Raw genomic sequence first — 13,151 nt, 5'->3', positions numbered from 1 at the left:
GGGAGGGGGCGCGGCCTCCGGGAATATAGGGGCGTGGCGGAGACAGGGAATTCCCTCGGGGGCGTGGCCACGAGCGTGTGCAGTCTAGGCAGGGGCGTGGCCTCCCCTTCCAGCGCCAGCCCCGGGTCCCTGTTTCCCCCCTCCCTGTAATCGGGGTCGTGTCCCCCCCCCGGGGGACACGCCCCAGCCTCCGGGCCCCCTCCCCACGCCGAATTGGGGTGTCCCCCCTAAAAGGGACCCCCCCCAAGTGACCACACGGAGGTGGGGGAGATGCGACAGCTTTATTGGGGGTCCCAAAGTTTACGTAGGTCCTACAGTAACCCCCTGGGTTTACATAGGTCCTACAATAAACCGGGGGGGGGGGGGCGTGTCACACGTCCAGGTCGTCGTCGGGGTCCTCGGGGTCCTCGTCCTCGGGGGATTCCAGGGCACAGGCCATGGTCCCGGGTGTCCGGAGGAGGGTCGATCTCCTGGAGGGGAGCGGGTTACTGGGGAGACCGGTCTTGACTGGGAGCCTGGACTGGGAGCAGACTGGGGTTCTCCCCCCCGACTCACTTAGGGGGGCTGAGCTGGTACGGGGGGGGCACAGCTGCCCGTGCTGCCCGCTCAGCCGCAGACAGCTGCAGGCGGAAGGTGAGGGGGTGGGAGGGGGCCCAGCCCCCTGAATCCCTGGGGGACCCAGGAGTCCGGGCCGCAGGGGCAGGTCTCCTCTCCTCCTCCGGCGGGGGGGTGGGCACCCCCAGAGAGCGCAGGGAGCCATCAGGCAGGAAGGTGAAGCTCTCGTCCTGGGGGGGGGGGGGGGCGGAAGAGGTTTGGGGGGGGCCAGGGGCACCCCGACTGGGGGCACTGTGACCCACCGTGACTGCGTGGGTGCCCCCACCCCCCCACACCCACCTTCTGCCTGACCCCCCCCCTGCGGGGGCGGCTGAGCACACTGGCGAGTCGGAGGGTGCCCGGGCCAGGGGGGGCCCCCCCGAGGATGAGCTGGGTGCTGGCCAGGGCCCCCAGCGCCTGCAGCAGCCCGGGGGGGTGCAGGTCCTCGTGCAGCAGCGCCAGCAGGCGGGAGGGGCGGGCTGGGGGGCAGGGGGGCACAGGCGTCCGGGGGGGGGGCCCACGCACCGATCCAGAGGACCCCCTGCACCCCAACCCTATGGGCACCCTGGTATCCGGGCCCCCCCTGCACCCCACACCCCAGTTGGGGCCCCCCCTGCACCCCAAACCCCAATTGGGGTGGCACTCATGGCCCAAGGCGATGAGGACCCCAATGCCTGGACCCCCCCATACCCCAATCTAGGGGTGCCCCTCTGCCCCCCTACCCCCTGGGGACCCCAGTGCCTGAGCTACCCCCTTTACCCCCATCCCCAAGTGGGGGCACCCCCACACCCCAACCCTACGGGGACCCCAGTGTCAGGGCTCCCCCCCCCACCCCCCACCCCAAGGGACCCCAGATGTCCTGACCGGAGCCGGGGGCCCCCCCCAGCAGAGCCCCCAGGGCCTGGCAGAGGCGGGGGGGAGGCAGGCGCAGCAGCAGCCAGCTGAGCGAGTCCAGCACCAGCGTCAAGGGCCCCCCCGGGGGGAGCCCCCCCGCTAGCAGCCCCCCGAAATCGCCCGCCCGCAGGTCAGGGTCCGGCCCACTCCAGCCCAGGGGGTCCGTGAAGCCATCGCGGTACAGGAGCCTGGAAAGGGGGGGGGTCAGGGGAGCTGGGGGGGGCTAGGGAGGGGCTATGGGGGGGGCTACAGGGGGCTGAGGGGATGCTATGGGGATCCATAGGTGCCTGCAGGGGGGGTACGGGGCATCACGGGGGGCCACAGGTGCCCGGGGGAGTCTCTGGGGGGACGTGGGAGTCCATAGTGTGCCCACAGGGGACCATGGGGGGCTCTCTGGGGGTCCACTGGGTGTCCATGGAGGGGGGGTCTGTGGGGGGGTCGCACTCACTGCTCCTTCACTGAGGGGCTCAGCCCGGCCTCGAACTGCTCCCGGGGGACGTCGAAGAGGACGACGAGGACGCGCTCGGCCCTGGGGGGTAGGGGTGAGCGGGGGGGGGCGTCTGAGCCCCCCAGCCCCCCTTCCCCCAGCCCCCCCCTTAAGCCCCCCACCTCTGCACGGCGGCGGTGACGAAGGCCCGGAGGAGGCTGCGACCCTCGCAGGCGGCGTTGTCTGGCGGGGGGGACATGGGTGAGCCCCCCGGCACCCCACACACCCCCCAACCCAGCCCCCCGCCGCCCCCCCACCTCGCACGAGCACCAGCCCCTCCGCGCCGCCCGCCACCAGCGCCTCCAGCATCGCCGAGCCGGCGCCTCCCGATGACGTCGCCGTACGGCGACGGGCGCCGCCACGTTCGGGGGGCGCCTCCCGATGACGCCAGCGTACGGCAAAGGGCGCCGCCATGTTGGGAGAGGAGAGGGTGAGTGCGTTTGGGGGCGGGTGGGGGTGGTCCCTTCGCGGGTGGGGGGGGGCCCCGTGAACCCAACTCGGCCAGAAAAGAGTTAAAACACACAAAAAAAATTTATTTCATACAAAACTATTCACGAGGAGCCTGCGGAGACCCCCAACCCCCACCCCCCCCGAGGGGGTATCCTGAAACTTGGGGGCCCTCAACGCCAGCTTGGGGGGGCTCCCTGCCCCTAAGTGGAGGGGCACCCCACAGTATTTGGGGTCCCCAGAGTGTGGGGGGGGAGATGCTCCCAAGCTTGGGAGAGGACCCCGCAGGGGGGATGGGGGCTCGGGGGGGGGCTCCAGCACGGAGACCCCTCAGACGTACTCGCGGTTGCTGGGGGGCTGGGGGCTGGCGGCCTTGCTGCGGGGGTAGGCCCGGCCGTGCCCCCCACGCCGGGGGCAGGAGCAGGCCAGCATCGCCCCCCCCAGCAGGGCCAGGGCAGCCCCCCCCCAGCCCATGAAGATGGCCGTGCCAAACTCAAACCTGAGGGGGGGACAAATGGGGGTGAGGGACCCGCAAACCCTCCCCACAGCCCCCTGCACCCACAAAGCCCCCCCACACCTGCCCACAGCCCCCCAAACCCTCCCCACAGCCACCCAGACCTGCCCCACAGCCCCCCCCAGACCCCTCCCAGTCCCACAGCCCCCCAAACCCTGCCCCATAGCCCCCACCCCCCCAACCCCCCCTCACTTGTAGTTGACGGGGACCGTGGGGTCGTAGAAGTTGGTGACGATGCGGTGGCCGTACCAGGAGCAGGCGATCAGCCCTGCCAGCCCTGGGGGGGGAGGGGGGGGGCACCCTGTGAGCCCCCTGAGCCCCCCCCACCCCGAACCGGGGTGGTGGGGCAGGGGGGATCCCCAATAGCAGGTAGAGACCCCTGAAACAGGCATGTGGGGTCCCCAATAGGGGACAGGGACCCCAAAATGGGGATATGGGGTCCCCAAAGCGGGGGGGGGGGAGCCCCAAAATGGGGGAGAGCTCTTGAGGGTGCTGCTCACCGGACAGGAGGAAGAGGCCGCCACCAGCAGCCGCCATGCCGGCCTTGCGCCGGGGGTCGTCCCCTCCACAGCGGGTGCACTTCATCCCCATCACCGCTACCCCCATGGCCAGGGGGCCCAGCACCCCCGCCACCACCATCAGCGCCCGCGTCACCTGGATGTACCCTGGGGGGGGGGGGGTGTCACAGAGGGGGTCGGGGGGGTCAGGGGGTCACAGGAGGTCAGAGCCCTCCAGCACTAGCCCCCCCCCCCCCCCATCCTGCTGCCCTTAAGCCCAGAGAGGACCTGGGCAGGGAGGGCACGGGGGGGGGGGGGGGCTGGGGGGGTTACAGGTTTATGGCCCCTGCCTGTCCCCAGGTTTAGACTTTGACCTTTCCACAGGCAGGGAAAGGCAGGAGGGACGGGCAGGGGACAGGCAGGGACACCCCGGGTTTTGGGTCCCTGCCAGCGCAGCGGGGGACACTGGGGCGTCCCCAGGTACCAGGGGGTGAAGTGGGGGTCCCCCGGACCCCTGGGTCCCCTCCCTCCCCTGGACGCCTGGGTCCCCCGGGGGGGTGACCGTAGGTCACGTTGGGGTGACCCGGATGCTCGGGTTCCCCGGCACCACCCTGGGGCGGGGGGGGACTTTGTACCCATCCCTTGGGGGGGGCACCCTGCCACACCCCAACGGCTGCTCCTGCTCGTGACTCAGGGGCCCCCCCCAGGACGGGAGTTTCAGCGAAACTGAGGGCAGCACCCGGACACCTGGGTTCCCCTGGGGGGGGGCAGCGAGGGCACCGATGCCTGGGTCCCCGCGCGGGGGGGGGGGGGGGGGGGGGGGGGGGGCAGATTTCAGCCCCCCCCCCCCCCAAGCCAGATACCTGGGTCCCCCCTGGGGGGGTCCCAAGGCTGGGAGAACCCCGGCGTCCCAGCATCCCGGGGGGGCCCAGGCGTCCAGGTGACCCCACTGACCCCTGTGGTCGCGCGGTGGGAGTGGGGGTGACCCCCGCCCCTGCCCCCACCCCCAGGGACCCCCCACCTGTCCCAAGGGGACCCATGCATCCGGGAGGTGGCCCCTCCCCCCACCGCCTTGGCTGGTTGTTCGGCTACAGCGGCAGGGACCCCCCAGGCTGGGCAGGGGGGTCGGGGGTCCCCCCCAGTTCTGGGAGGGCGGGGGCAGACACCCCCCCCCCCATGGCAGCTCCCAGACGCCTGGGTTCCCCATTTTGGGGTCATGACCTGCTGCGACCGTCCCCAACCTCCTCCCACCCTCCCCATTACTGACACGCCCTGGACCCCTGCACCCCCAGGGACTCCCCCCCGCACCCCATCACCCCCCAGAACACCCCCCCCCCTCACCGGGCAGGGCGAGGATGGAGTCGTAGCTCTTGCACTGGAGCTGGCCGGTGCTCTGGCTGGCGCAGCTCATCCACAGCCCCTGGTAGGTGACCACCGCCGTGATGATGGTGTCCCCGGCGAAGGAGGACATCTGCCACTGCGGCAGCACCGCGGCCGCCACCAACGCCCCCCACCCCGCCAGCGACAGCACCAGCCCCAGCACCTGCAGCCCCCCGTGCGCCATCACCCCGGCACCTGCGGGACGGGGACGGGGGTCGACGCCCCTGGGAGGACCCTATGGACCGGGGGCCTTACAGGTGCCCGACAGGGAGCCGGGGAAGAGCCCGGAGAAGCCCTGCGGAGGCCCGATAGACAGGAGAGGCTGTAGGCGGCCTAAGGAGAGCCTAGAGAGACCCTACGGCGAGCCTACAGAGACCCTATAGCCTAGAGACCCCCGACAGCGAGCCTGCAGAGACCCTATAGCCGAGAGACCCCCGACAGCGAGCCTCTAGAGACCCCGTAGCCTAGAGACCCCCGACAGAGACCCTACAGAGTCCGCAGCAGCAGCAGCAGCAGCAGCAGCGGAGACCCCGGAGCGACCCTCCGGGCACAGCAGACAAGAACAGTATAGAGAGGCAGGCGGCAGCGAGACTATAGACCCCCGCAGGGAGCAGAGACCCTGTAGAGCCCCTGCAGAGGCAGGGAGGCTGTAGAGACCCCGCGAGCAGCAGGGACCCCCTAGAGACGCCAATAGAGACCCCCCAGAGAGACCCCGCGAGCAGCAGGGACCCCCTATGGGCCCCTATAGGCGCCGCAGCAGCGACCCCCCCGCTCGGTCGGGGCCGGGCAGGTGCGCGCACCTGTATATGGGGGCCGGGTCCCCGGGGGGCGGGGCGGGTGACGTGGGGGTGGGGGGGTGTCGATGACGTCACCGGGGCGGGTGACGTCACCGGGGCGGGGACGGCAACGGGGACAAGACGGGGTTGGGGGGGGGGGGGGTTTAGGTGTGGGGCGAGCGAGGGTCCGGGGTCCGTCTGTCCCTGCCCGTCCCTCTGTCCCCACCTGCCTGCCCGTCCATCCCCACCTGTCCGTCTGTCCTTGCCCGTCCCTGCCCATCCGTCTGTCCCCACCTGTCCGTCTGTCCCTGCCCGTCGCTCTGTCCCCACCTGCCTGCTTGTCCCCACCTGCCTGCCTGTCCCTGCCCATCCGTCTGTCCCTGCCTGTCCCTGCCTGTCTGTCTGTCCCTGCCCGTCTGTCTGTCCCCACCTGCCTGTCCCTGACCGCCCCAGGGGGGGCCACACGCCCATCCTGGGTCCCCCCCCCCGGACCCTGGACGCAGACCCCGCCATGGGGCAGGAGACGGGGGTCCCGGGGGAGGGGGAGCGGCCGTGTTGGCCCAGGGCCGGCTGGGGGGGGGACGGGGGGGCCACAGGCATTGGGGGCTATTGGGGGGGCTCCTGGAGGCTCTGCCTGTTGGTCAAACACGCGTTTATTGTGTGACACCCCCCCTATTAATCAGTGGCCCCCGCTAACGACCCCGGCGCTCCCTGGTCAGCGGCGGCGGCGGGGGGGGCACTTGTTGCGGCGGCGCTCGCGGGGGGGGCTGGCGGGGGGCGAGCGGGGGGGGGCGGCCGCTGCCAGGGGGACACGGGCCCCCCCCGCCCCCCCCTTGTAGAGCAGCTGGAAGATGAAGGCATTGGCGTACCTGGGGTTGGAGGGCAGAGGTCAGCCGGGGTCAGGGTGGAGCTGGGGTGGGGTCAGAGGTCAGGGCTAGCGGGTGGGGGTCAAGGAGGGGTCAGGGTCGGCGTTTGGCTCGGGGTCAGGTGCTAGGGTCAGAGGTCAGGTCAGTGCTTGGGGTCAGGGTCAAAGGCTTGGTCAAAGGTCGGGTCTGTCAGGGTGGAGGGTCAGATCAAAGGTTGACTCGGGGTTCAGAGGTCAGGTCAAGGGTCAACGTGGGGTCAGAGGCTGGGGTCAGGGTCCAGGGCTGTGTCAAAGGCCAGGTCGGGTGTCAGGGTCAGGTCAGGGGTCAGGGGTCGGGCTCACCAGGGCAGGGCGTTGTCCAGGCCGGGCTGGCGGAAGGGGCAGCGGAAGGGGTTGAGGAGGGGGGGGCCGGTGCCCCCCCCCGTGGCTGCCCCCACAGCTGCCCTGGCCACCGCGCAGCCGTACTCCCCCCCCTCCGCAAAGTACGCCGGCACCCGCTGCGCCTGGGGGGGCGGGGGGGAGACACCCCACGTCTGGGACTGCCCTGTCCCCCATCGGGGGTCCCCCCCACCCCGGGGCCCTGGGGTGCTGGGGGGGGGGGATCAGGGGGCTCCTTGGGGGTTATTGGGGGTTCCTGGGGTGTATTAAGGGGATAAAGGGGTCCTGGGGGGCATTGTTTGGAGACCCTGGGGGGGGTTAGGGGGGTCCCCAAGGGGTTACTGCGGCGGCCCAGGGTGTTAGTTATTAGGGGGGGGTTCCAGGGGTGTTAGGGGGTCATTGGGTTTCCTGGGGGAGGAGTGGGGTATTAGGGTCCTGGGGGGTCTTAAGGGGGTCCCCAGGGAGTCATTGGGTTCCCTGGGAGGGTCTGGGGGGGGTATTGGGGTCATGGAGGGTATTAAGGGCATCCCCAGGAGTGTTAGGGCGGTCCCCAGGGAGTCATTGGGTTCCCAGGGGGGTCCGGGGCGGGGGTATTGAGGTCCTGGGGTCTAACCTGCAGGCGGGGGAGGGCGCTGAGCCATGACTCCTTCAGGGCGAAGCCGGGGTTGAACCCTGGGGGGGGGCACCCAGAGACCCCCTGTGACCCCAGCTCACCCCCACCTGCCCCCCAGGTGCCCCCCACACCCTCCACACCCCCCAATGACCTCCTCGCCGCCCTGGACCCCACTGTCTCCCATGCCCCCCACCCCCCACTGTGTCCCCACTCACCAATGACGAGGTCGGGGCGGGGGCCGGGGCGGGTGCTGAACACCACCTGCACCCCCCGGGGCCCCCCCGCCTTTGGGGGGGTCCCTGGGAGCAGCTCCTGTACCTCCTGCGGGGGGGTGGGGGTGTCAGGCACCCCCTCGGCTGGGCATCATGGCCCCCTTGGCCCCCCTGACTGCCCCCCAACAACCCCCAGTGCCCCCAACTGCCCCCCCTCAAAGTGTTCGTGTGCACCCATGTCCTTATGTCCCCCCATGACACCACCCACCCATTCACCCCCACCACACCCCCCACCCACTCACCCCTACAACCCCTCAGGTCTCCGCATCCACGTGCCCCCCCCCCCCCCCCGGCCCCCATGACCCCCCCCCCCACCGTGTGGTGCAGCAGGAATCGCCGCCCGTCCATGGGTGGGGGCACGGAGCCCCCCAGGAACAGCAGCTCCAGGGAGACATGGGGCAGCAGCACTGACAGCTCCTGGGGCGCGGGGGCGAGTGTCAGACCCCCGACCCCCCTCTGAGCCCCCCCAGCCCCTCTGACAGACCCTGGCACCTTCTGCCCACCTATCCCAGCACTCCCAGTCCCCCCAGTATCTACCCAGAAGAGCCTGACCAGCTGCAGCTCCCAGTGCCCCCAGTCCCTCCCAGTTCCCCGGGTCCCTCCCAGTCCTCCCGGTCTCTCCTACTGTACCCAATGCCTTCAGTCTCTCCCAGTGCTCCCAGGCTTTCCCAGTCTCTCCCAGTCCTCCCAATCCCTCCTACTGTTCCCAATGCCCTCAGTCGCTCCCAGTCTTTCTATCCCAGTCCTTCCCAGTGTTCCTAGTGCCCCCAGTCTCTCCCAGTGCTCCCAGTCTTTCCCAGTCCCTTCCAGTCTCTCCCAGTGCCCTCAGTCTCTCCCAGTGTTCCCAGTCTCTCCCAGTCCCTGCTGGTTCTCCCAGTACGCACCCAGAAGAGCCCGACCAGCTGCAGCTCCTGGCCGCTCTCCTCCACCTGGACCCGCAGCGAGCGCTTCCTCAGGATGTTCAGCTCCGGGACTGGGGGACCCCAAGGGACCCTCAGTGGGGACCCCCAAAGAGGGGGGCACCCCCGCAAAGGGCTTCTCAAATGAGGACCCCCACACAGGACCCCCATTAGCAGGGGGATGACCTGGCCCTGCAGGGGCACCCCTGACCCCCCGGGTCACCCTTGCCCAGCCCCCCAGTGCCCCCAGCCTCCCCAGTCAAGCCCCCCCAGACCCCACTTACAGTGCTGGGGCACGAGGCTGGTGACGATGTAGTAGAGGCTCAGGGGGTAGGAGAGCAGCGCAGCCAGGGGGGAGCTGAGGGGCAGCCCCCGCCAGGCGTAGTACTGCTGCCAGGAGCCTGGGGGGGGGTCAGGCATCCTGCTGCACCCCACAGCACCCCACGGAACCCCTCAGTACCCCATGGCCCCCCACGGCCCCCCTGGCACCCCACACTGCACCCTGCTGCAGCCCCTGGCATCCCAAGGCACCCCACGGCCCCCCTTGGCACCCCGCACAACCCCACGGCCCCCCATGGCCCCCCTTGGCACCCCGCACCACCCCACGGCCCCCCAAGGCACCCCACGGCTCCCCTTGGCACCCCGCACAACCCCACGGCCCCCCATGGCCCCCCTTGGCACCCCGCACCACCCCACGGCCCCCCAAGGCACCCCACGGCTCCCCTTGGCACCCTGCACCACCCCACGGCCCACCACAACAGCCCTTGGAGCAACCTGTGCACCCCCAGGACCCCCCCAGTGCCCCCCAACGAATGCCTAATGCACCCCCTGCTGCATCCCTCATTGCACCCCCAACGCCCACCCACTGCACCCCAATGTCTCCCATCGAAGCCCCATTGCACACCAACACCCCCCCGTCCCCCCCACTCACTGAAGAATCTGTTGGGCGGGGGGGGCTCAGAGGGGGCGGGGGGCAGCGACACCTCCCCGGCTGGCTGCAGCCCCTCAAAGGGGAGGTCTGGGAGGGGGGGCACAGGGCATCAGTGACCCCCCTAATCCCAGCACCCCCAGGGCCCCTCAATACCTCCCAGAGCCCCCCAATAACTCCCAATTACCCCCGAGTCCTCAATGCCCCCCAAGTGCCCCTCCAAGACCCTCAGATCCCCCCCAGCCCCCAATTATCTCCTCAGTGCTCTTCCAGTGCACCCCATTGCTCCCCCAAGCCCCCAGACCCCCTGAGCCCCCCACTTACCCTCTCAGCACCCCCCATTGCCTCCCAGAACCCCCCAGAGCCCCTCAATTACCCCCCATTGCCTCCCAGAGCCCCCCGATCCACCTGTCCCCCCTGCAGTCGCTCACCGTGGGGGGTCCCGAGGGGGTGGCAGTCCCCCCCCAGCCCCACGCCGTAGTCGGGGGCCCGCACCAGCATGCTGAGGTGGGCCCAGCCCCCCCGGGTGAGCCCCCGCGCCCCCAGGAACCGCTCCTTGTCGAAGGTCTCACTCGTCACCTCTGGGGGGGCAGGCAGACGCTCCATGGCACCCCATAGTACCCCACGGCACCCCACGGCCCCCCCGTTGCACCCCAGGTACCCCCCCCAGCACCCTGCTGTGCCCTGCAGCACCCACTGCATCCCCAGCACCCCCCAGCCCTGCTGCAACCCCCGTCACCCCCTTGCACCCCCCCAGCCCTGCCGCAACCCCCGTCATCCCGCTGCACCCCATTGCACCCCCAGCACCCTCCCAACCGCACCCCCACCCCCCCCAATCGCACCCCTAACCCCCATCCTCCCCCCAGCCTTTGCCCCCCGCCCCCCCCGGCCCCCCACCTGCAGTGAAGGTGAAGGGCAGCTGTGCCAGGGCGGCTGTGCGCCCCATGAACCCCTCGAGCTGGCGGCACCAGCCCCGGTGCACCCCGAGAGCCTCGGCCGCCCGGCACCCCTCGGAGCAGTACAGCACAGCCCGGCACTGCGGGCTGGGGGGGGACGTCAGCACCCCCCCTGCACACCTAAACCCCCCCCGCACCCCCCTGCACCCCATGGCACCCCCAAGCCCCTCTGTGCCCCAACGTGACCCTCGGAGCAGCGTGGCACAGCCCGGCACTGTGGGCTGGGAGGGGGGGGGGTCAGTGCTGGAACCCCCTGTGAACCCCCCCGGCCCCCCCCCCCCCCCCCCGCATACCCTCGCACCCCAAAGCACTCCCTGCAGCCCAATGCACCCCCACACCTTTGCATCTCCCAGGGACCCCCCCCTCCCCTCTGGTGCCCCCCTGCACCCCAATGCCCCCCCAATGCCCCCCCCACCTGTGCACCCCCCTTGCCCCCCCCCCCCTTACCATGGCAGCGGGGTCCTGGCGAGCCCCCCACAAGCGTGGCAGAGGCGGGAGCGCAGTGCGGGGGTGCCGAGGGTGGGGGGGGGCCCCCAGCCCCGCAGGTGGGTCCCCACCAGCGTCACCCCCAGGCGTGCGGCGGCCGGCTGCAGGGCACTGGGGGGGGCACAGAGGGGCACGGGGCGTCACGGGGGGGACGCTCCGAGAGGTGGCCTGTCCCGCAGGGGGGCTGACACGGGGGGGCGCCCCAAAAGGCGCCGGGGGGGGTCACTCACGTGTGCAGGCCAGCATCCCCCACGGCGAGCTGTCGGGGGCGGCGGGGGGGGCCCCCGGCCATGGGGCACCCCATGGCGCGGCAGAGCAGGGCCAGGGCCCGGCGGGCCGGGGGGGGCGCAGGAGGGGCGCGGGGGGACCCCAGCTCGAAGTCAAAGCCCAGGGGGGCCCCGCGGGCGTCCGTCAGCAGCAGCACCCGCGTCACCACCAGCACCTGGCCTGGGGACAGGGGACGGGGGTCGGGGGGGGTTCAGGGTCCCTGGGGGGTCAGGAGGGGCCGGAGTTCCTGGGGGCTGGGGGGGGACCCCGGGTGCCCCACGGGGTCCCGCTGGGGGTCAGCGTCAGGGTCCCCATGGGGTGAGGTCAGGGTGAGGTTTGGGCCCCCCCCGGGTGGGTTTGGGGGTCCCTTGGGCTCAGGATCGGGGTCCCACCGGGGGAACTCAGGGTCCCTGTGGCCTTGAGTTTGGGGTCCCACCGGGTCACGCCCGGGGTCAGTTTTGGGGGGATCTCGGGGTCCCTTTGGGCTCAGGTTCAGGGTCCCACGGGATGAAGGCCCCTCCGGGGTGGGGGTTCAGGGGCTCCCAGCCAAGCTCAGGGACCAGTTTTGGGGTCTGGGGTTTGGGGGGTCACGTTTGGGGGTCCTGCCCGGGGGGGGGCATTACCCGGGTGGCCTCCGCCGCCACCCTCCTCCTCCTCCTCCTCCTCCTCCTCCTCCTCCTCCTCCAGGCTGATGAAGGTGAGGGTGCGGCGCAGGTCGGGCAGTGTCAGGGCCGTGTCTCCGCAGAGGGGTCCCCGGGGGTCCCCAGAGGGCCCCTCCCACCTCCGGGCCCCCCCCGCGGGCAGGGCCACCCCCAGGCGGGCATTGGGCAGTGCGTGCAGCACCCAGGGCCCCGGCTCGGGGGGCAGCCGCCGCAGTGCCCCCGGCTTCGGGGGGGTCCCCCCGGCCCCCCAGCGCCAGCCCAGCACCAGCGAGACCAGCTCCAGCAGCTCCGCCCGGTAGCCCGTCAGGAACTCCATCTGGGGGGGGCACCGGGTCAGGGGGGGGGCGCCCCCGAGTCCCCCCAGACCCGGCACCCCCAGATCCCCCCGGCCCCGGCCCCCCCCGACGCCCCCTCCAAACCCGCATCCCCCAACCGGCCACCCCCGAGCGCCCTTTGGCCGGCCCGACTCCCCCAAACCCCCCGGGACCCCCCGCTCCCCCCCGTCCGCCACCTCCTGCCCTGGGGGATTCAAAGGTAAACACCGGCCGGGGCTTTCCCGCGCCGCTGTGACGTCACCGCGGCCCCGCCCCACGGCGGCGCTGATTGGCCGGAACGCGGCGGGGGGTGGAGCCCGGGGCGGGGCGCAGGCCTGGGCGGCCCCGCCCTGCCCCGCCCTGCCGCCACCGCCGTGACGCCAGCGGGCACGCTGCGCCCTCGAAGCCCAAAGCCGCCCCTGTGACGTCACGCCCGTGACGGGGGCCCCTCCCTCGCGCTCACCACTCCCCCGGCGGCCCCTCCCTGAAATCCCGGCGCCGGCACGCGGCCGCCGGGCGGCGCGTGACGTCACGCTGCCGGGAAAGACACCGGCCCCGAAGTCGAAACGGAAACCGAAAGGGGGTGGCGGAGGTGTGGGGGGGGGGGCGGTCCGGGGTCCCGGTTCGGGGCTGCCGGTGTCCCGGGGGGGCCGGGCTGGACCGGGGTGGGGTAAGGGGGGGGGGAGGGTCCCGGCCGGGAGGTCCCGGCGCCGGCTCGGGGGGTGCCGGTGCCGGACCGGGGGTTCCCGGCGGGGGCGGGGGGGGCGGAGCGGCTCCGCGGGCGGTCCCGTCCCGTCCGGGAGGGGCAGCCGGTGTCGCCTCTGCCCGGTTCTCCCCGGTGCGGCCGCGCCATGGGGCCGGGGCGGCGGCTGCTGCTGCTGCTGCTGCCCTGGGGAGGTACCGGGGCCGGGGGGGGCGAGGG

General features: G+C 72.1%; 3 protein-coding genes across 7 annotated transcripts; all 3 read right to left on the bottom strand.

The window, feature by feature from the left end:
* Nucleotides 1-262: 262 nt before the first annotated feature.
* ELP5 (elongator acetyltransferase complex subunit 5) lies at nt 263-2,391 on the bottom strand. 2 transcript variants are annotated; one of them, XM_069799669.1, is made up of 7 exons: nt 2,233-2,391; nt 2,098-2,158; nt 1,937-2,017; nt 1,459-1,676; nt 895-1,073; nt 556-785; nt 263-470 (listed from the first exon to the last, which is right to left on the bottom strand). In XM_069799669.1, the coding sequence occupies exons 1-7, from the start codon at nt 2,387-2,389 to the stop codon at nt 371-373; spliced, it is 1,026 nt and encodes a 341-aa protein (XP_069655770.1). In that variant the 5' UTR covers nt 2,390-2,391; the 3' UTR covers nt 263-370. The 2 variants fall into 2 exon arrangements, with proteins under 2 accessions (XP_069655770.1, XP_069655771.1); XM_069799670.1 differs by lacking the exon at nt 556-785.
* Nucleotides 2,392-2,451: 60 nt separating this feature from the next.
* Nucleotides 2,452-5,307, bottom strand: CLDN7 (claudin 7). The gene is made up of 4 exons (XM_069799671.1): nt 4,775-5,307; nt 3,437-3,601; nt 3,129-3,213; nt 2,452-2,921 (listed from the first exon to the last, which is right to left on the bottom strand). The coding sequence occupies exons 1-4, from the start codon at nt 4,995-4,997 to the stop codon at nt 2,753-2,755; spliced, it is 642 nt and encodes a 213-aa protein (XP_069655772.1). The 5' UTR covers nt 4,998-5,307; the 3' UTR covers nt 2,452-2,752.
* Nucleotides 5,308-6,232: 925 nt separating this feature from the next.
* ZMYND15 (zinc finger MYND-type containing 15) lies at nt 6,233-12,764 on the bottom strand. Of its 4 annotated transcripts, XM_069799664.1 has the most exons (14): nt 12,427-12,764; nt 11,877-12,231; nt 11,217-11,433; nt 10,948-11,097; nt 10,442-10,587; nt 9,976-10,125; nt 9,548-9,634; nt 8,901-9,017; nt 8,602-8,690; nt 8,033-8,134; nt 7,661-7,766; nt 7,446-7,504; nt 6,797-6,957; nt 6,233-6,458 (listed from the first exon to the last, which is right to left on the bottom strand). In XM_069799664.1, the coding sequence occupies exons 2-14, from the start codon at nt 12,229-12,231 to the stop codon at nt 6,305-6,307; spliced, it is 1,893 nt and encodes a 630-aa protein (XP_069655765.1). In that variant the 5' UTR covers nt 12,427-12,764; the 3' UTR covers nt 6,233-6,304. The 4 variants fall into 4 exon arrangements, with proteins under 4 accessions (XP_069655765.1, XP_069655768.1, XP_069655766.1 ...); XM_069799667.1 differs by lacking the exon at nt 6,797-6,957; XM_069799665.1 differs by lacking the exon at nt 7,446-7,504.
* Nucleotides 12,765-13,151: the final 387 nt, after the last annotated feature.

The sequence above is a fragment of the Haliaeetus albicilla genome, chromosome 13, assembly GCF_947461875.1.
Source record: "Haliaeetus albicilla chromosome 13, bHalAlb1.1, whole genome shotgun sequence".
In the NCBI taxonomy this organism is placed as follows: domain Eukaryota; kingdom Metazoa; phylum Chordata; class Aves; order Accipitriformes; family Accipitridae; genus Haliaeetus; species Haliaeetus albicilla.
Note: the sequence above shows the minus strand (reverse complement) of the source record. Positions and strands in the feature narration are given on the sequence as shown.

Coding starts and splice junctions, on each gene's coding strand:
- ZMYND15 (XM_069799664.1), bottom strand. CDS start 12,231: ATGGAGTTCCTGACGGGCTACCGGGCGGAGCTGCTGGAGCTGGTCTCG. Junction 10,126..10,441: donor GCCCTTCACCTTCACTGCAG/GTGGGGGGCCGG, acceptor CTGCCCCCCCAG/AGGTGACGAGTGAGACCTTC. Junction 9,018..9,547: donor CCCGCCCAACAGATTCTTCA/GTGAGTGGGGGG, acceptor ACCCCCCCCCAG/GCTCCTGGCAGCAGTACTAC.
- ELP5 (XM_069799669.1), bottom strand. CDS start 2,389: ATGGCGGCGCCCTTTGCCGTACGCTGGCGTCATCGGGAGGCGCCCCCC. Junction 2,159..2,232: donor GGGGCTGGTGCTCGTGCGAG/GTGGGGGGGCGG, acceptor CCCCCCCGCCAG/ACAACGCCGCCTGCGAGGGT. Junction 2,018..2,097: donor GTCACCGCCGCCGTGCAGAG/GTGGGGGGCTTA, acceptor CCTACCCCCCAG/GGCCGAGCGCGTCCTCGTCG.
- CLDN7 (XM_069799671.1), bottom strand. CDS start 4,997: ATGGCGCACGGGGGGCTGCAGGTGCTGGGGCTGGTGCTGTCGCTGGCG. Junction 3,602..4,774: donor CTCCATCCTCGCCCTGCCCG/GTGAGGGGGGGG, acceptor CCCCCCCCCCAG/GGTACATCCAGGTGACGCGG. Junction 3,214..3,436: donor CGGCCTCTTCCTCCTGTCCG/GTGAGCAGCACC, acceptor CTCCCCCCCCAG/GGCTGGCAGGGCTGATCGCC.